This window comes from Gobio gobio (genome assembly GCF_949357685.1).
Source record: "Gobio gobio genome assembly, chromosome: 19".
Lineage (NCBI taxonomy): Eukaryota > Metazoa > Chordata > Actinopteri > Cypriniformes > Gobionidae > Gobio > Gobio gobio.
In genome coordinates this window covers 38,214,033-38,230,221 of record NC_137112.1, presented here as the reverse complement: position 1 = coordinate 38,230,221, position 16,189 = coordinate 38,214,033, and the positions used below count along the sequence as shown (strand labels likewise).

Sequence of the window (16,189 nt, the reverse complement as noted above, 5' to 3'; positions counted from 1 at the left end):
CATCGCTCTTCCTCTCCGGTCGCGTTGCTGGTGCTCTACAGACAGTATTCCGCTCCCTGCTGGCGGGCTCTTGGAAGCACATTATAAGTCGTGTAGTTTACTTCTTATGGAACATGTTAGGATTCAAACGATTCTCTCTAGTTGTATTATTATATATATATATTTTTTTTTATTTCAATATAGTTATGTGTACAAACTTTTACTCTGGGGCAATCACTGTGGGCCATGTAGGACAGTTCTCCCCCAAACAATTATTAAAAACACAAACACTATTTTAAGCCTATGTATATATAATATTATACACACACATTTGATTACAAAAATGAAACTCTTTGATCACGTAAAAATCACTAGGCCTACTAGTGGTCCATATACCAATGTGTGTATGTAATAAATATTATCAAATATTGCATACAAATAAAGAATCTTTGATACAAACTGTATTTATATATGTACACGTTTTGGGGAGTTTTTAGTTTCATGTCAGTTATACAGAGTCAAAGACAGGGTTTGAGAAGTTGATGTTTTCTGGCTCTTCCTCCTCATTAAAGTCATCAGGACGAAGATCTGTTTCAAACATCCGCTGAAGGAGTCCATCCACAGTTCTGGATCCTGGAAAAATACAACAAAAGACATCTTTTAATAATCAGACACACACAGAGAGACACAGACACACACAGACACACACAGACAGACAGACAGACAGACAGACAGACACACACACACACGTTTGTTTTTGTGAAATGTGAGGACATTCCATAGGCGTAATGGTTTTTATACCGTACAAACCGTATTTTCTATCCCCTTACACTGCCCCTGCCCCTAAACCCAACCCATCACAGGAGACTGTGCAGTTCACTTTCTGTGAGAAAAAAAACTTGTTCTGAGTGATTTATAAGCATTTTGAAAAGTGAGGACATGGGGAACGTCCTCATATTTCACCCTCTTTTTGTAATACCTATGTCATACCCATGTCATTATACACATTTGTGTCCACACACACACACACACACACACACACACACACACAGACACACACACAGACACACACACACAGAGACACAGAGACACACACAGACAGACACACAGAGACACACACACACACACACACACACACAGACACACAGAGACACACAGAGACACACACAGACACACACAGACAGACACACAGAGACACACACACACAGACACGCACAGAGACACGCACAGAGACACGCACACAGACACGCACACAGACACGCACACAGACACGCACACAGACACGCACACAGACACGCACACAGACACGCACACAGACACGCACACAGACACGCACACAGACACGCACACAGACACGCACACAGACACAAACGCACAGACAGACACACACATACACAAACGCAGACAGACACACAGACACAGAGACAGACAGACACGCACACAGACACACACACACACACACACACACACACACAGAGACACACACACACACACACAGAGACACACACAGACACACACAAATAAAAATAAAATAAAATACTTCTTGAAGCAATCTTGAACATGAGGGAGGGCTTCCGTTTGCCAGCTTCAGAAGAACCCAGGTCATTTGCATTGCTTTCCATTGCATCTACAAGACCTGTGTCCACACCATCCCTAAGAAACACAAAACCACATAAACCTCCATTAAAACCCAAAATCAGGATATTACGCTGACATGCTGACATCAAATAACAAGATAGCAGGTCTAAATGGCACATACTGTTGAACATTAAGATCCAGCTCCTCTATCTTTTTCTCCAGAGAAGTCTGCAGGTCACTTTTGTCAATTGTGTATTCCACCAAGAAGGCCTCCAAAATAAACGCTACAAAAATACTGGAGGAAAATAAAAATCTCACATTATGCATATTTCTCTTTCAAAGTAAAGCACAACAATTATATTCTAGTAGACTCCATTCTTACTTGACGATAATAATGACGACCACAATGTGAAAAAGGACAAAGAAAATTCTGGCTGAAACGTGTGTGACTGCTGTGAAACCGCTGGTCAACAGTGCAGCTGAGTTAAGGGAAAAGCAATGCATGAAACTTATGCTATTAGAACTTTCTAAGACCTCGGTCTACAATTTCACACATTTGATTATGTATTATACTTGGGGCAAAAATACATTTCGATCTGTAGTTGTAAAGGATATCATGCCACTGATTAACCACAGTGAGTTCCAGCAAGACGATGAAGGAAGAGATCACATTATTGAAGTTGTTCTTGCAGTAGTTGAGTTTAGCAAAAGTGGTTCCTTTAAGGAGAGGGTTTCCACAGTACTCTTGATCAGGACTTGTAGAGTTGGGCTCAAAAAAACGAATTTTTCCTTTAAATAATTCCATGCCAACCATAGCAAATACGTAATAGACCACCTGTAGGGGGACAGCAGTAGATTTATAATAAATACTGATTATGATAATGTTTCTCGTCACAAATCACAGTTTAACATGTGGCATGAAGGGTCTGCCTCCCTTCTAATGATTATGTCCCTGTCCTGGGATCGTAACGGGAGCAGGGGGTGGAATAATGAAACACTGCTGGCAGTGTGATGAGGTGCAGCTATCTAAATGCAGCCATAAATCAAGCACTGCATCCTCCCCCCACTTTTTTGAACAAGGTGTACTTGAGGTCAGGTATGGTGCAGTATAGAGGAATCACCAATGAGACGGCGACAGCAACCACCCCTTGCACTCCCGCCATGATGGCCTTTTTGGTTTTCATGCTTCCCCAAAAGAACACTTTAGTATATTTTTAGTTTTTAAAAGCAATAATCATTCTGATGCATGCAATATATATACACCCTACTGAAAGTTTTAAAATATATAAAAACAGTTATTAATATTTATATTATATAATATTTCATAGTTACCATTTTACTGTATTTTTGATCAAATTAATCAAATTATTACACCCTTGGTGAGCGTAAGAGTTATTTCAAAAACAGTAAAAGTACAAAAACAAAAGTAAGAGTTGTTTTAATGTTTTTGAAATAACTCTCCTATGCTCACCAAGGCTGTATTAGTTTGATCAAAAATACAGTAAAATATTATTATAAGTTAAAATAACTTATCTATTTTAATATTTTAAATGTGATCCTTCAGAAATCATGATTATCAGGATTACTTGAATAGAAAGCACAAAATATCGAAATATCGCAAATGTACATATCGCAATATGCATATTGCAACGGCACGCAATATCTGAATGATTTTAATAGGCTACTTCAACATTGTGAAAAGTGTACGTTTTAGGTAGACGCATATAGCAGAGAATAGACTGGGCACACGACTTATGTGACTTGCTTGACGTTAAAAAGAGTTATTAAACGCAATAACTTGCGAAAAAACAACTCCTTGCAGTCTCGCGCTGTCTGCTGTCTGATACAGCCTCTTGATGTTAAGTTTTAGGTTGATATAACTATATATTACCATGTCAAGCAAAGAGTTTTTGGTGTTTAAATATTGGCATTACATTTTTTGTTTGTTTACAATGATGTTAAAATGGTATTGTCAGATTTGTGACATTAATTTTTGCTAAAACACTGCTGGTCACTTTCAGAAGTTGTAGCGATGCTTTCTTTTCCCAGAAAGAATGTGAAACACATTAATGGTATCATTCTCAGTTTTTAAATAATTTGATATATAATTTAAATAGATTTTGCACACTTAAAGCAATATCGTATCGCATTATTTAACAAGGTATTGCATATCGCATTTTTCTTAAATATCGCACAGCCCTAATAGAAATTAAAAAAATATATATTTTGTAACATTATAAAATGTGTAACATTATCTTTTTAAATCTGATTACTTTTAATGCATCCTTGCTGTTTATAAAAAAATGTATTATAAAAAACTTACTGACCCCATTTGTATTGGGCGATGTAAGTGTATACAGTACATACATATTACGGATTTGAAATATTATTGTAACATAGTTTTGATATTCTCAGTATGCCTATTACCTATTACTGTACCTTTTACTCACTCGTGTCAACTTTCTTCTACCAAACACAAAGATACATAAAAAAAAGTTTCAACTGTTTTTACAAGGAAAGTAAATGGGGTCCAAAACAACAGATAACCCCACTGACTTTTACTGTATTGACAAAACCACGAAGAAGAACATCGTACAGGTTTGGAATGACATGAGGCAGTACATTTTGACACTTTAGAGTTTTGTATGAACTAATCCTTAATACTCACCACAATGAGTTGGCCAAAGATAAGAATAGTTGGTCCAATTTTAATAAGAGTGTTAATGATGGCTCGGAATCTACGAAGGAAAGTATTTGGTTTAATGTCACATGGCATTTTCACACATTTTATTTTTGCGTTTGGTTGGAACTCTCTCACCTCTTTATGGAATCCACCAAGCGTATAAGTCGGAGGACTCGCAAGATAAAAACTATGTCCAAGATCTGACGACTCGTGTAACCTCCAGCTGCAAATGTAAAGATAAAGTCAATGAGATTTCTTAAAGGTATGTTTATATCAAACTTAAGAGCTCTTATATAACACAGAGAATGCAAAAATGTCTAATACACTTTAACAGTGATACACAAGTATATACAGAAAACCTTCCTAGTGCTTAATTTAGTTAAATCCAGATGAGCACTTACAGTGTTTGAGTGCTGAGTTAATGATGGTGCCAAAGAGTGCAGACACAACAATGATAGTGTCAAACCTGCAAGAGATGGAGTTTTTTGTATTTAGTTTCATGTGAGCTCACACATGTGATGTTATGTGATCAAATTCAAAGAGCCATACAAAACAAAGTGTTCCTCACCAGTTCCAGAAATGATGTTGGCCGAAGAACGCCCGAGGCTCGGTAGAGTACAGTTTGAGAATGATCTCCAACATATAAAGAGCCAGAAAACCCCACTCAGCATTTGATACCACAGGGTTCTCCTCATCCAGACCAATGAACACAGCATTCACCAGAATAATCAGGTCGTAGACATACACAAACATTCTGGAACGCACAATACAACAAACCAGATGACCAGAATGCACATGTGCAAACATGTTAAATAACTGACAAGAAATCCAACAGGAATACAAGTAATTCAAACAGATTTGTCTGTCAATGCATGATCAACATTTTCTCAAGTCGATTTTCATCTACAATACATGTTTGAGACAGGAAATCTGCACCTAAGGAGGTTGTTGTTCAACGGTATCTAGATCAAACATATGCTCCATATATTCACAGATGGTTTAAAGCATCCTACATCATCCTAATCCTCAAGAGATTCCAAGCCAGCATTTAGAAAAGAACAACCAATTATGCATCGGTTTTTACAACAGCGATTTTATTAGCTAGTCAATAGATGGAGGAAGTTGAGCCAATAAGGGCAGTTATTTGTTCAGACTCCCTGTCATCTTTAAATAGTTTATAAAGTGGGCAGTCAACATCAAGACAAGATTTTGAGATGCATATAAATCTGCTTTCATAGACCTGAAGTTCCTATGGGTACCTGCACATGTGGGAGTACAAGGTAATGAAATAGACGTTAAACTGGCCAAACAGGCAATACGTTGAAGTGCAAATTCCACTGAGTAAAACAGAGATAAAAGGAAGAATTTTTTTAAAAATGCAAGAAATGTGGGACAGGAAATAAAGGACAGACACCTCTAAAATATTCAAGAGAAAAAGAGAAAAGCTATTTAAGAAATTGAGAGATAAATGTTTAATCAACTTTATTATATCAAATCTATTAAATTGTGCCTTGGGACAGTCAAGAATACAGAGAGAAATACTTAATTATCTCAAAATAACAGGATTAAAAAAGTAAAATTTAAAAATCACATATTGCATAATTTATTTTATTTTAGTAATTATATTTAAAAGAATATTGTCCTTCCTATTGATGCTTCTCACTCCAGTCCAGTTGGTGGTGGTAACACACCATTATTTAGATTGTCAACTGCCATTAAATCGTACTAGAAGACGACAATTGGGCAGATTTTGGGTTGTGGCTAGAAGCGATACAGCGATGACCGGAAGTGACGCAAAATCTCGCCATAAAACAACAACTAATTAAATTGTCGTGGCTGTATCCCTTCTTGCCCCAACCCAGATTTTGGGCCAAATTATCCCCTTCTTTTAACCAACCGTGCTGTGAGTGGTTTGTAATAGTGCCATGCTCAACCAAGCAAATGGAAATAACTATAACCTTTCCTTACTATAACCTGTCACAGTGGCTTATTCACAGTCATGTCATGTGCAAAATGGGTTAAGCCATGCTTTTTGGGCATTAAAAATTGTGGCATGAAAATTATAGTTTTTGTGTGCAAAAAACAAACAAAATAATGCCTTTATCCAACTTGTTCTTGTCTTCCGTGTATGCCTCGGACGTGAACTCACGAAGCATGCACGAGAATATTACGATGACCCAGAAGCGATTTGTTTACAAGCAGAGGAAGAAGTGCCGTATCTAAGCTGTTGAATTCTACATTGATCGTGCTTTAGGTCTCGGCATAGTGCTCAAAATGGGGCTAAAGTGTGCATTTCATGGATTCCCGAACGCCGGCGCTACGTCATATTCTCGCGCATGCGTCGTGGTGCTTCGTGAGTTCACGGCAGAGGCCAAAACGGAAGACAAGAACAAGTTATTTTGATTGTTTTTTGCACACAAAAACTATTGTCGTCGCTTCGTAAAATTATTGTAGAGCCACTGTAGTGAGATGGACTTTGTAATGACGTTTTTAGTGCCTTTTATGGGTCTTGTGAGTGTGAATGTACTGAATGCCAATGGAGGCCTATCTGAGGCCTTTCTCAGCCATCAGCTTTCAACAAAAATATCTTCATTTGTGTTCCGAAGATGAACGGAGGTCTTACGGGTGTCGAACGACATGAGGGTGAGTAATTAATGACATTTTCATTTTTGGGTGAACTAACCCTTTAAATAAAGGTGCAAATACCAATAAATTGACAACTGCAAACCGTCTGAATTGGAATCTCCTACAAATGCATATGCAGTTGCAAGTTCAGCCTCAAAAATAACTGTCCATGCCTTTAAGTGGTAATTTTAGTCTTTAGCAAATCCTGACAGTAGTTTATTTTTAATGAAGGTTTGGGTTGATGCAAACTGTAAGTAAATCTGGCCCTTTGTGTTCACATACTTGTGATGAACCATGTGGCGAATTAATCTGCTGGCTGAGGAATTATACAGCGAGGGGAAACACATCTGAATGGGGTGCGCCTGTGACTTCACTGTGATCACCTGGATACTCAGAAGATCAGCCAGCTGAACAAATGCAAACTTTCCTGCTCAGAAAAAAAGATTACAAGAGGAAATGACGAATTTCACAAAATTCAATGAAACTGAAGTCAAATATGAAATAGGAAAAAACTGTCTGACCTATGTGTCCTTTATTCAGATTATCTAAGACGCTCCAGAGCAGTTCCCGGTGAGCAATACTTATATTCGGCTTGACGAGTTTAACCAGATGGTTCCAATTGGCCTGGGTCACCACAGGCTCCCCACCTTCACTCAGGGTCTCCTGAAGCAAAGAAAATGCTCGACACATCTTATATCTTCTGGCCTTCACCAGCTGCCGCACTTCCTCCTAGAAAACATGAAAGAAATCAAGCCAATGTTCCACTACAGCTAGATGCACTTTATTAAATTGACCAATAATATTAAAGAGGACCTATTATGCACTTTTACAAAGACTTGATTTTGTTTTTGGGGTCTACTAGAATATGTTTTCATGCTTGAATGTTCAGATAACACTTTATTTTTCACATATTGTACATTATTAAAGCACCTTTCTTGCCATTTTGTCTGTAACGCTCTGTTTAGTACATAAGTTCTATAAAATGTGATAAATAAAAATGTGCATGCTGACATGAAAAAGATTTGAATACCTTCAGGTACTTTTTGTAGTTATTGTAAACGACAGCCAGAAAGAAGGACATGAAGGTATAGGTGTTGATAACAATATATAGAATGAAGAAGATAGTGAAAAAAATACTGTAGTTGTATGCCGGCATCCTACAATGAAAATATATATAAAAAAAAACATCAAATATTACAGAAGCATTTGCGTTATCTACAATGCATGCTTAAAAGCATATTATGGGTAACTGAAATATTTTATACTGCTGAATATACAATTGCATACCACTGAAAGATTCACAAAAGAGAAAAAAAACTCCAATAGCTCAATACTTACATGACATCAGGGCTATTAGCAGTGGTCACCAAAATATACAGATCGAAAACTATATCCAAATAGTCTGTGAAATATGGAGAACCATCAATGGTAAGAAGGCCCCTGGGGAAAAAAAGATATGACAAGCAGTTTAACAGGTTATATATAAACTATTTTTCAAGGGACAAAATTGAGATGAATGGAAAAACAGAGGTATAAAGGATACTATATTTAGGTTTACCTTTTCCCAAACAATTTAAGAGCCATGAGAGAAAAGACCAACACACTGAACATGAATAAGAAAAAAACATAGGAGATCTGAGGCAGTGCATTCCGAATACTCCTGAACGCCCTTCGCAGCTACAGACACAAACAGAAGAATAAAAAGAGAAGAAATTATTCTGGAGAAGAGATATTTGTGTCCTATAGACCTTATTCAATCACAGCAGAGCCATCTTTGATTTTTAACGGGAATGAAAGCGAGGCTGTACGTGATAGACATAAATCTCTTCAGTGGGTTGTGTTTTTGGATTGTTAAAAAATTTGAAGTGATCTAGGAGCTTTATACAGCGGGTGCCATTGAAAACAAGGCAAGTCTATCCCTCACAGCCTCTCACTAAGGTCTATAGACATACACTACCATTCAAAAGTTTGAGGTCGGTAAGACTTTTAAAATGTTTTTAAGTCTCTCATGTATCATTACATCAAAAATATCATTACAATTTAAAATAACGGTTTTATATTTTAAAATGTAATTTATTCATGTGATCAAAGTGGAATTATCAGCATCATTACTCCAGTCTTCAGGGTCACATGATCTTTCAGAAATCATTCTAATACGCCAAATTTAGTACTAGAGATACATTTATTATTATTATCAATGTTGAAAACAGTTGTGCTGCTTAATATTTTTGTGGAAGCCATGATTTTGAGGATTCTTTTATAAATAGACAGTTTAAAAGAACAGCTTTTTTTTAATAGAAATATTTTGTAACATTATACATGGTCATTTTTGATCAATTTAATGCATCCTTGGTGAAAGAAAAACAAACAGACATTTTAATGGTTGTGTATGCTTTTGCCAACTTTAGGACTAGAGTAACTGACAGGAAAATTACTGACAATTTTTTATGGCAAAATTTTCTGAATGGACAATCAAATCATTAAAAAAAAGAATACACAGAGCAATTCCAAGAGATGGATCATTAATGGATTAATGATTTGGTAATTGAATTAATTTAAAGGAACACGCCGACTTTTGGGGACTTTAGCTTATTCACCGTATCCCCAGAGTTTGGTATGTATGGATTTATCTTTCTCATCTCTGTGCGTGCCATAACTCTGTCTGACGCACCCACCGCTAGCCTAGCTTAGCACAAAGACTGGAGGTAAATGGCTCCAGCTAGCCTACTGCTCAATAAGTAACAAAATAACGCCAACATATGTGTATATTACGCAACATTACGCAGTGCCTGAAAATAGGCCAACTTCCGTCAACATAACCAATGTGACAACCTGCTTACACCGAGAGCGTGCTGGGCGTGAGCGTGCTAATATCATTGCGCCGCTGCACCCATGATACGGCAGCAAAGTTCCTTGATTATTACGCAGGAATGAGAGATTAGTTCCAACTTTTCATTTTCCGTCGGTCTTAGTACATGATGTAACTATACACAACACAAAATGTAAATAGGAAAATGTTGCCGTTATTTTGTCACTTATTGAGCAGTAGGCTAGCTGGAGCCGTTTACCTCCAGTCTTTGTGCTAAGCTAGGCTAGCGGTGGGTGCGTCAGACAGAGTTATGGCACACTGGAGATGAGAATGGTATGTATGGACTTATGTAACTCTGGGGGTTAAGGTGAATAAGCTAAAGTCCCAAAAATCAGCGTGTTCCTTTAATACAAGAAATACACAAAATATAAATTATGAAGAAAATTTGATTGTGCTTTGATTGTGGTTCTTACTTGTCGTCCCTCTGTAACATTGACCAACAGAAGTGGTCTTAAGACCCTCGACCATCGGACGGCAAAGTAGCCTGTTGTTTTCAGAGCGCCATATATAGTCAAATCTATGAAAGAGAGCTGTGAGGTGGGAGGGGTAAAGAAAGATAATGAAACAATACAGTGACATTCTTAATCTCTCAAAATGTCCAGTTATGCAAGTCAGTTTCACCACACACATAAAACCTCTGCCTGACTTCACTAAATGTCTACTCATAGTCATTGAACGCCACATTTCCTGGAGATCCTGCAGGACTGCTGAGAATGACAAAACACGGGCTAAAGTTCATTTCACAGCATTGTTACGAGCACATTCTCAGCAGTTTCACATGTTTGTACAGACATAATACTTTATTGGTATTATACTATATAAATACTGTATTATATAATTAAAACAAGATAAAAGTGATTATGAACCTGTGAATAAGATACAACCCAAAACAATGTATTAGAGGCCTACCGTTACAATTATTATGATGCAGATATTTTTGGGATCCTTCCAGAATTTATCCTTTGGAATGACTTTGGCATAGTGTACCATCCGCACAGTAAATGCAGAGAGACATATGATTTCAATTGTAGAAGTCGCCTATAGAACACACAAACACACGTTAGGTTTTCATGTTTTATGGGGACATTCCATAGACATAATGATTTTTATACTGTACAAACTCCTAGTTTGAAAAACTTCCCACAGAAAACGTTCTATATTTTTAGATCTTCAAAAAGCATAATTTAGTCTAATTTATAAGCGGTTTTCCTCATGGGAACCAAAAAAATGTCTCCACAAGATTGCCATCAAATGGTTTAGCTGTGAACATCTCTCCTTAACATAATCAGCTGGGCTACAAATAAATAGTGTGAATATTGACACATAAAAACGGCATCTAAATCTTTTGATGTTCTTCTTTGGAAAGTGTTTCAATGAAACAGCTGATCTTCAATAAACACGAGCCTCCAGGAAATATCCCATTGTGTCATATGGAGGGTTGGCTTGGATTCCAGGATGTCATAAAAGCAGTAAGCAAGAAAAAAAGTTTCATTATGGTTCTATATAGAACCCTAGAGTTCTTGACACAATTTTAAAGAACACTATATTCCAAAAAGGTTCTATATAAGGGGACCTGTCTTAAATTAACCCTTTACGGTTCTATTTACCTGTAGAAACTTTTCTTGCAGTTAGAATATATTTAATCAGTGTTAAAATATTGAAATGTTAAAAACTAGTAAATATACAGTATCACTGTCTGGGATGTTTTCCTTGTTCACACAATCATATAGGTAACTTTAATCTGAAAACTGAAAAAATCTTCATTTCAGATTATAGAATTTCATGCATTAAATATACACACACACGTTGTGTGTTTAAAGGGACAGTTCACCAAAAAATACAAATTACCCCATGATTTACTCACTCTCAAGCAATTAAAAGCATTAAAAAAATGTCCTGGCTCTTCCAGGCTTTATAATGGCAGTAAATGGCAGCCCAAAAAAAGAGACCAAAATTTGATTTGAAAACCAAGAAAGTGCATCCATCCATTATAAAAGTAATCCACACGGCTCTGGGGGTTAATAAAGGCCTTCTGAAGCGAATCAATGGGTTTTTGTAAGAAAAATATACATTTTGAAAACGTTATAAAGTAAAATATCTAGCTTCCGGTGGACCGCCTTCCGAATTCAAAGTGTAAAGTGTAATCGTAAGTTGAATACGGAAGGCGGTCTGCCGGACGCTAGATATTTTACTTTATAATGTGTTAAATATGGATATTTTTCTTACAAAAACCCATCGAATTGTTTCAGACGGCCTTTATTAACCCCCCCAGTACCGTGTGGTGGATTACTTTTATACAGGGTTTTTCCTAATTTGAAAATGTTTTGGCGGCCGCCAAAACAAATTGTTGTCCTGCCAAAGCCTTATTTGATGAGTTATTGTGATTTATGAGTGATGTAGAAGATAACTGCTGCACTTGCGTTAACTGAGTGACAGAGAGAACGATCAGAGAGCTCCTCCTCCGCTCGCACTCTCTCTGTCTTCAAAATAGGCATTATTAGCTTTCTAATATTTCACATATTACTTTAATCAAAATCAAAAGGTCGGAAGACCGAATCCATGTTGCACGTGGCGCTATCAGACGATGTTTTCCTTTCATTACCGCTGGGTGTGAAATGCGCTCAAAAAACATATGACTGATTCTCTGACCAGCTGACATAAAGCATACTTTCAATAAACGGGAAACAAATCCTATCCGGTTATGAAGTGTTTTCTGTGTTGACAAATCTTTTGCGATGTTCTAACAGACGGGATTCGCACACAACGCGTCTGCTAATGTGCGATTTGCCACCCAATGACTCATTTGAACCGAATCATTTTAACGAACAACTGATCAGTCCAACACTGAACACACCAATCTGAAAAGTATTGAACAGTGTATTTACTCATAACACTTGAAATGAGAACACAAGTGTGCTCACCCACTTTAGCAAGAGTGGATAGTAAGAATTAGCTTCAATCATCCACAGTCTTTCAGCTTATTTATTTGGACAATGTGTAGTAAAATAAATAGCCTAAAATCATTTAGTTTAGACTGGAGTGAGGTGAACCCAGAACAAAGTTGTTGTTAGCTAGCTGATAATTTTATGATATTTTATATGGCAGAAAATTAGGCAATTTGTTAATTTTTTTAATACTACTTTTTCATATTGATATGATTATATACCAAAACAATTATCAGTAAATAGTGTAAAAATGAGGAACAAAAACAAACATCAAGGTATCAAAATAAGATAAGCAAAAATGACTAACTTTATTTAAAATGTATTGTCAGTATTGCACTTGCAGATCGTGGGTAGGGTACTTTTTTACTGTGTGTGTGTGTGTGTGTGTGTGTGTGTGTGTGTGTGTGTGTGTGTGTGTGTGTGTGTGTGTGTGTATGGATGACCATGTCTGTCAATCACCACTGAAGACCATTTTTGACCCAGGAAAAACCCTGTTATAATGGTCCATATAAAAATGGTTTTATAAAAATCCAAATAGCTGAAAATGAGAGGCAACGAGAAACGCAAAGACATGTGAAATAAAACCTCATCATGTTTTAAAAAAGAGTGGCTTGATTTTAAGTGGTGGAAATAACAGATGATGGACACAGCACGGTAACCAAACAGACATTTACAGTAACAACCACCACAAGTGTAGGGTGCAAACTCTAAACACCAAAGTAACACACATCAGTTTAAATAGATGTGTATGTGTTTTGGGTTTCAGTGATGTTTAGATAACTATAAAAGAGTTCACGTGTTCCCTTGAACATATTTAGCTATTAGATCTATTTAATTACTTCAGTTAGTTTTTTAAAAAACAAATTGAAGCATTTAAACTGATATACTAAACTATCAGTTTAAATACTTCCATTAGTTTTTATATTAGGCTATTATATTTGTATTATAGTGCAAGCCTAGTAAAGAATTGATCTCACAAGGGGATTGTTTAGGGATCCTTGCCATTAAAACGTTTGAAAACCCCTGATATAGAAAATCTTGGAAATTCATAAGCAATAAACTAACATTTAATATAGATGGTTTAATGCTGCCTGTCACCAATAAATGACTGTACAAAAACACATTAAAAAGCAGCTCAGTGTCACCGCTTAATTTTTTTCATATTATATATTATATTATATTATATTATAAAGAATTGAACTGTCCTGGGGGAGATTGTAATAGTATTTCTCGGTAAAGAAGACTCCAGTTAACAGCACTGTAAAATGTGCTTAATTTCGTGACTTCTGAATCAACTGTTTTTTATTTATGTATTTTTATTTAATATATCACTAAGTTACATCAATGGTTAAATAGAATAGAAATGGCACATTAAAGTTAAAAGTTATAACTGCATGATGAAACCACTTTTTTTTGTGTGCGTTTACATACGCTGTACAGGTAAAGAATATTTTTTGCTCAGGGGACCAAAATGTCCGCCCAAGAGTGAATAGTTTTGCTCAGCGAGAAAAGAAATTAGAGGGAACATTGGCCAGGACATTTTTTAATATAACTCTGATTGTGTTCGTCTGAAAGAAGAATGTCATATACACCTAGGATGCCTTGAGGGTGAGTAAATCATAGGGTAACTTTCATTTTTTGGTGAACTATCCCTCTAAACAGGCTTTCTGTCGAATGTCACATGAACAGCAATGAGTCTCATGATATCCGCCTGTCTGTGAAAGTGTTAGCAGTATGAACTTACGGTGATATCGATATCTATGGACTTTTAAGGTGATCAGCTAGAGATACAGAGAGCATTCAACCACCTATTCACAAATCGACACAAAGGTCTGAAACTAATTACAATTGTGGTCAATGATTAATCCACTGCTTTGCTGAACAATTTTTAAATAAAAGTTATATTTCCATACATACCCATATAGGAAGTGGCACAACAGCAGGATCCTCAAAGAGAGCCAGAGCCAGATTTATGATGATGAACACAAATACCAGAGTTTGCATGAACCAGTGATTGTACAGCAGGTACAGCCTGTGGAATATTTTACAGATTTTATAATACACAATCTAGTAATAGTCAAAGTTATATGAATTATTGCTGGAAGGTCATCTCTTACCGCACAGCCTGTGGTGATGTGTCAAAAAAGATGTTTCTGTTATACTGGGCATCTGACACATAGACAGTGGCAAGGTCGAATTTCTAAAGCACCATCAGCAAATATCAGAGAGAGAATAATCAGTTTGAAATCAAAATCAGTTTAAATAACAATTAACAAATCAAGTACTTTGCAAAACCTGTGAAAAGCTGGTCACATGAAGTACAGAGCAGGAGATAACTTACCAAAACTATTCGATGCTATAACCTCCCTCCCAGACTACATATGATATATGCATGTTTATGTCTCTAAAAACAGTTTACTTCATGCATACTTTAATTCGTATGGCATAAGCCAATCAATTTCTCTACAATTTAAGAGGTACTTCGAAAATTAGAACTTGTCAAATATTTCCCAAATGTGCTTCAGTTGACACTTTCTTGACAAACAAGGAGGCAAAATGTTCCAGTGCTTTCTTGACTAACAGGACACCAGATGTTTCTCTTATTCCATAAAACGCTCCAGATTTAAAAGGACCATCAATGATTTGATAACTTCAAGAGAATGTCTATACTAATCAATAAACCAAACAATCAAATATTAAAATCAGAGTGCCAACTATTAACTCGAACCGTTTAGATTTTTAATTTTACGGCACATTAATGAGTACAGGTTTCCAAAATCACTATCCACGCAACATACCTCTGTCATCTCATCTGCAATGTTACTGGAAACATTATTTCCTCCATTGGTTAAACCTTCATCCTTTGATAAAGAATGGCACTTTGGTTTTTCGGGCTCAGACATTTTCTCTATCCCACAACTTTTCCCTATCCTTGCGCATACATCCAGTTCGCAGGAAATCCCGTCTCGAAAAAGTTTATCTAGCAAAGCGAAGCGAATTTACTAATCATAGTATGTCGAAGGCCTCTCTATTAAAAATGCATGACCCACGCCTTCGAATGTGGAAAATGACCGAGTGAAATTAATATTTAGTAAGCCATCTCACCAATCAACATGAGCATGGTCTAATTAACATGAAGAAGCCCCGCCTTTCATTGGAAAGAAGCTTTGCGTTGATAGGATGAACGCTCTATCTAATTAATATTCATAAGACGAGGACTCGCCATAGTAGGATTCGTTTGGTTAAATCTCGCATATTATACGCGCACGGTGGGAGCGTGTGTGTTATTTGGCTTTAACCTCCACATGAACAGTTCTTGCGCGAATAAATTGTATGGAACATCAAGAGCACATAATATAAAAAAAGTTACACTGTTTCTTTAAACAGAGTTTGCAATGCAGTGTATTTTGACCCGTCATGTGACTGAACCCAGCGGAAATAGCGGAGAAGAGCCACAGGCTGAGTTTACATCTGGGAGGAAACACCCAACGATTTTGTTATGATTAACCC

General features: G+C 36.6%; 1 protein-coding gene across 2 annotated transcripts; it reads right to left on the bottom strand.

The window, feature by feature from the left end:
- Positions 1-175: 175 nt before the first annotated feature.
- Positions 176-15,741, bottom strand: tpcn3 (two pore segment channel 3). 2 transcript variants are annotated; one of them, XR_013818533.1, is made up of 19 exons: positions 15,478-15,741; positions 14,797-14,879; positions 14,597-14,711; positions 10,644-10,772; positions 10,148-10,264; positions 8,424-8,542; positions 8,204-8,305; positions 7,896-8,022; positions 7,387-7,594; positions 7,148-7,292; positions 4,809-4,994; positions 4,642-4,706; positions 4,376-4,463; positions 4,226-4,295; positions 2,181-2,392; positions 1,940-2,036; positions 1,739-1,852; positions 1,520-1,632; positions 176-612 (listed from the first exon to the last, which is right to left on the bottom strand). XR_013818533.1 is itself a non-coding variant. In XM_079844134.1 (19 exons), the coding sequence occupies exons 1-19, from the start codon at positions 15,580-15,582 to the stop codon at positions 488-490; spliced, it is 2,322 nt and encodes a 773-aa protein (XP_079700260.1). In that variant the 5' UTR covers positions 15,583-15,662; the 3' UTR covers positions 476-487. The 2 variants fall into 2 exon arrangements, 1 of the variants encoding a protein (XP_079700260.1); XM_079844134.1 differs by having other exon boundaries at positions 476-612; positions 1,940-2,030; positions 2,173-2,392; positions 15,478-15,662.
- Positions 15,742-16,189: the final 448 nt, after the last annotated feature.

Excerpts from the sequence above, each read along its gene's own strand:
- tpcn3 (XM_079844134.1), bottom strand. The coding sequence starts at position 15,582 with ATGTCTGAGCCCGAAAAACCAAAGTGCCATTCTTTATCAAAGGATGAA. Across the intron at positions 10,265-10,643 it reads GCATCATAATAATTGTAACG|CTCTCTTTCATAGATTTGAC; the intron begins GTAGGCCTCTAA and ends CCCACCTCACAG. Across the intron at positions 2,393-4,225 it reads TCTTTGGCCAACTCATTGTG|GTGGTCTATTACGTATTTGC; the intron begins GTGAGTATTAAG and ends GTCCCCCTACAG.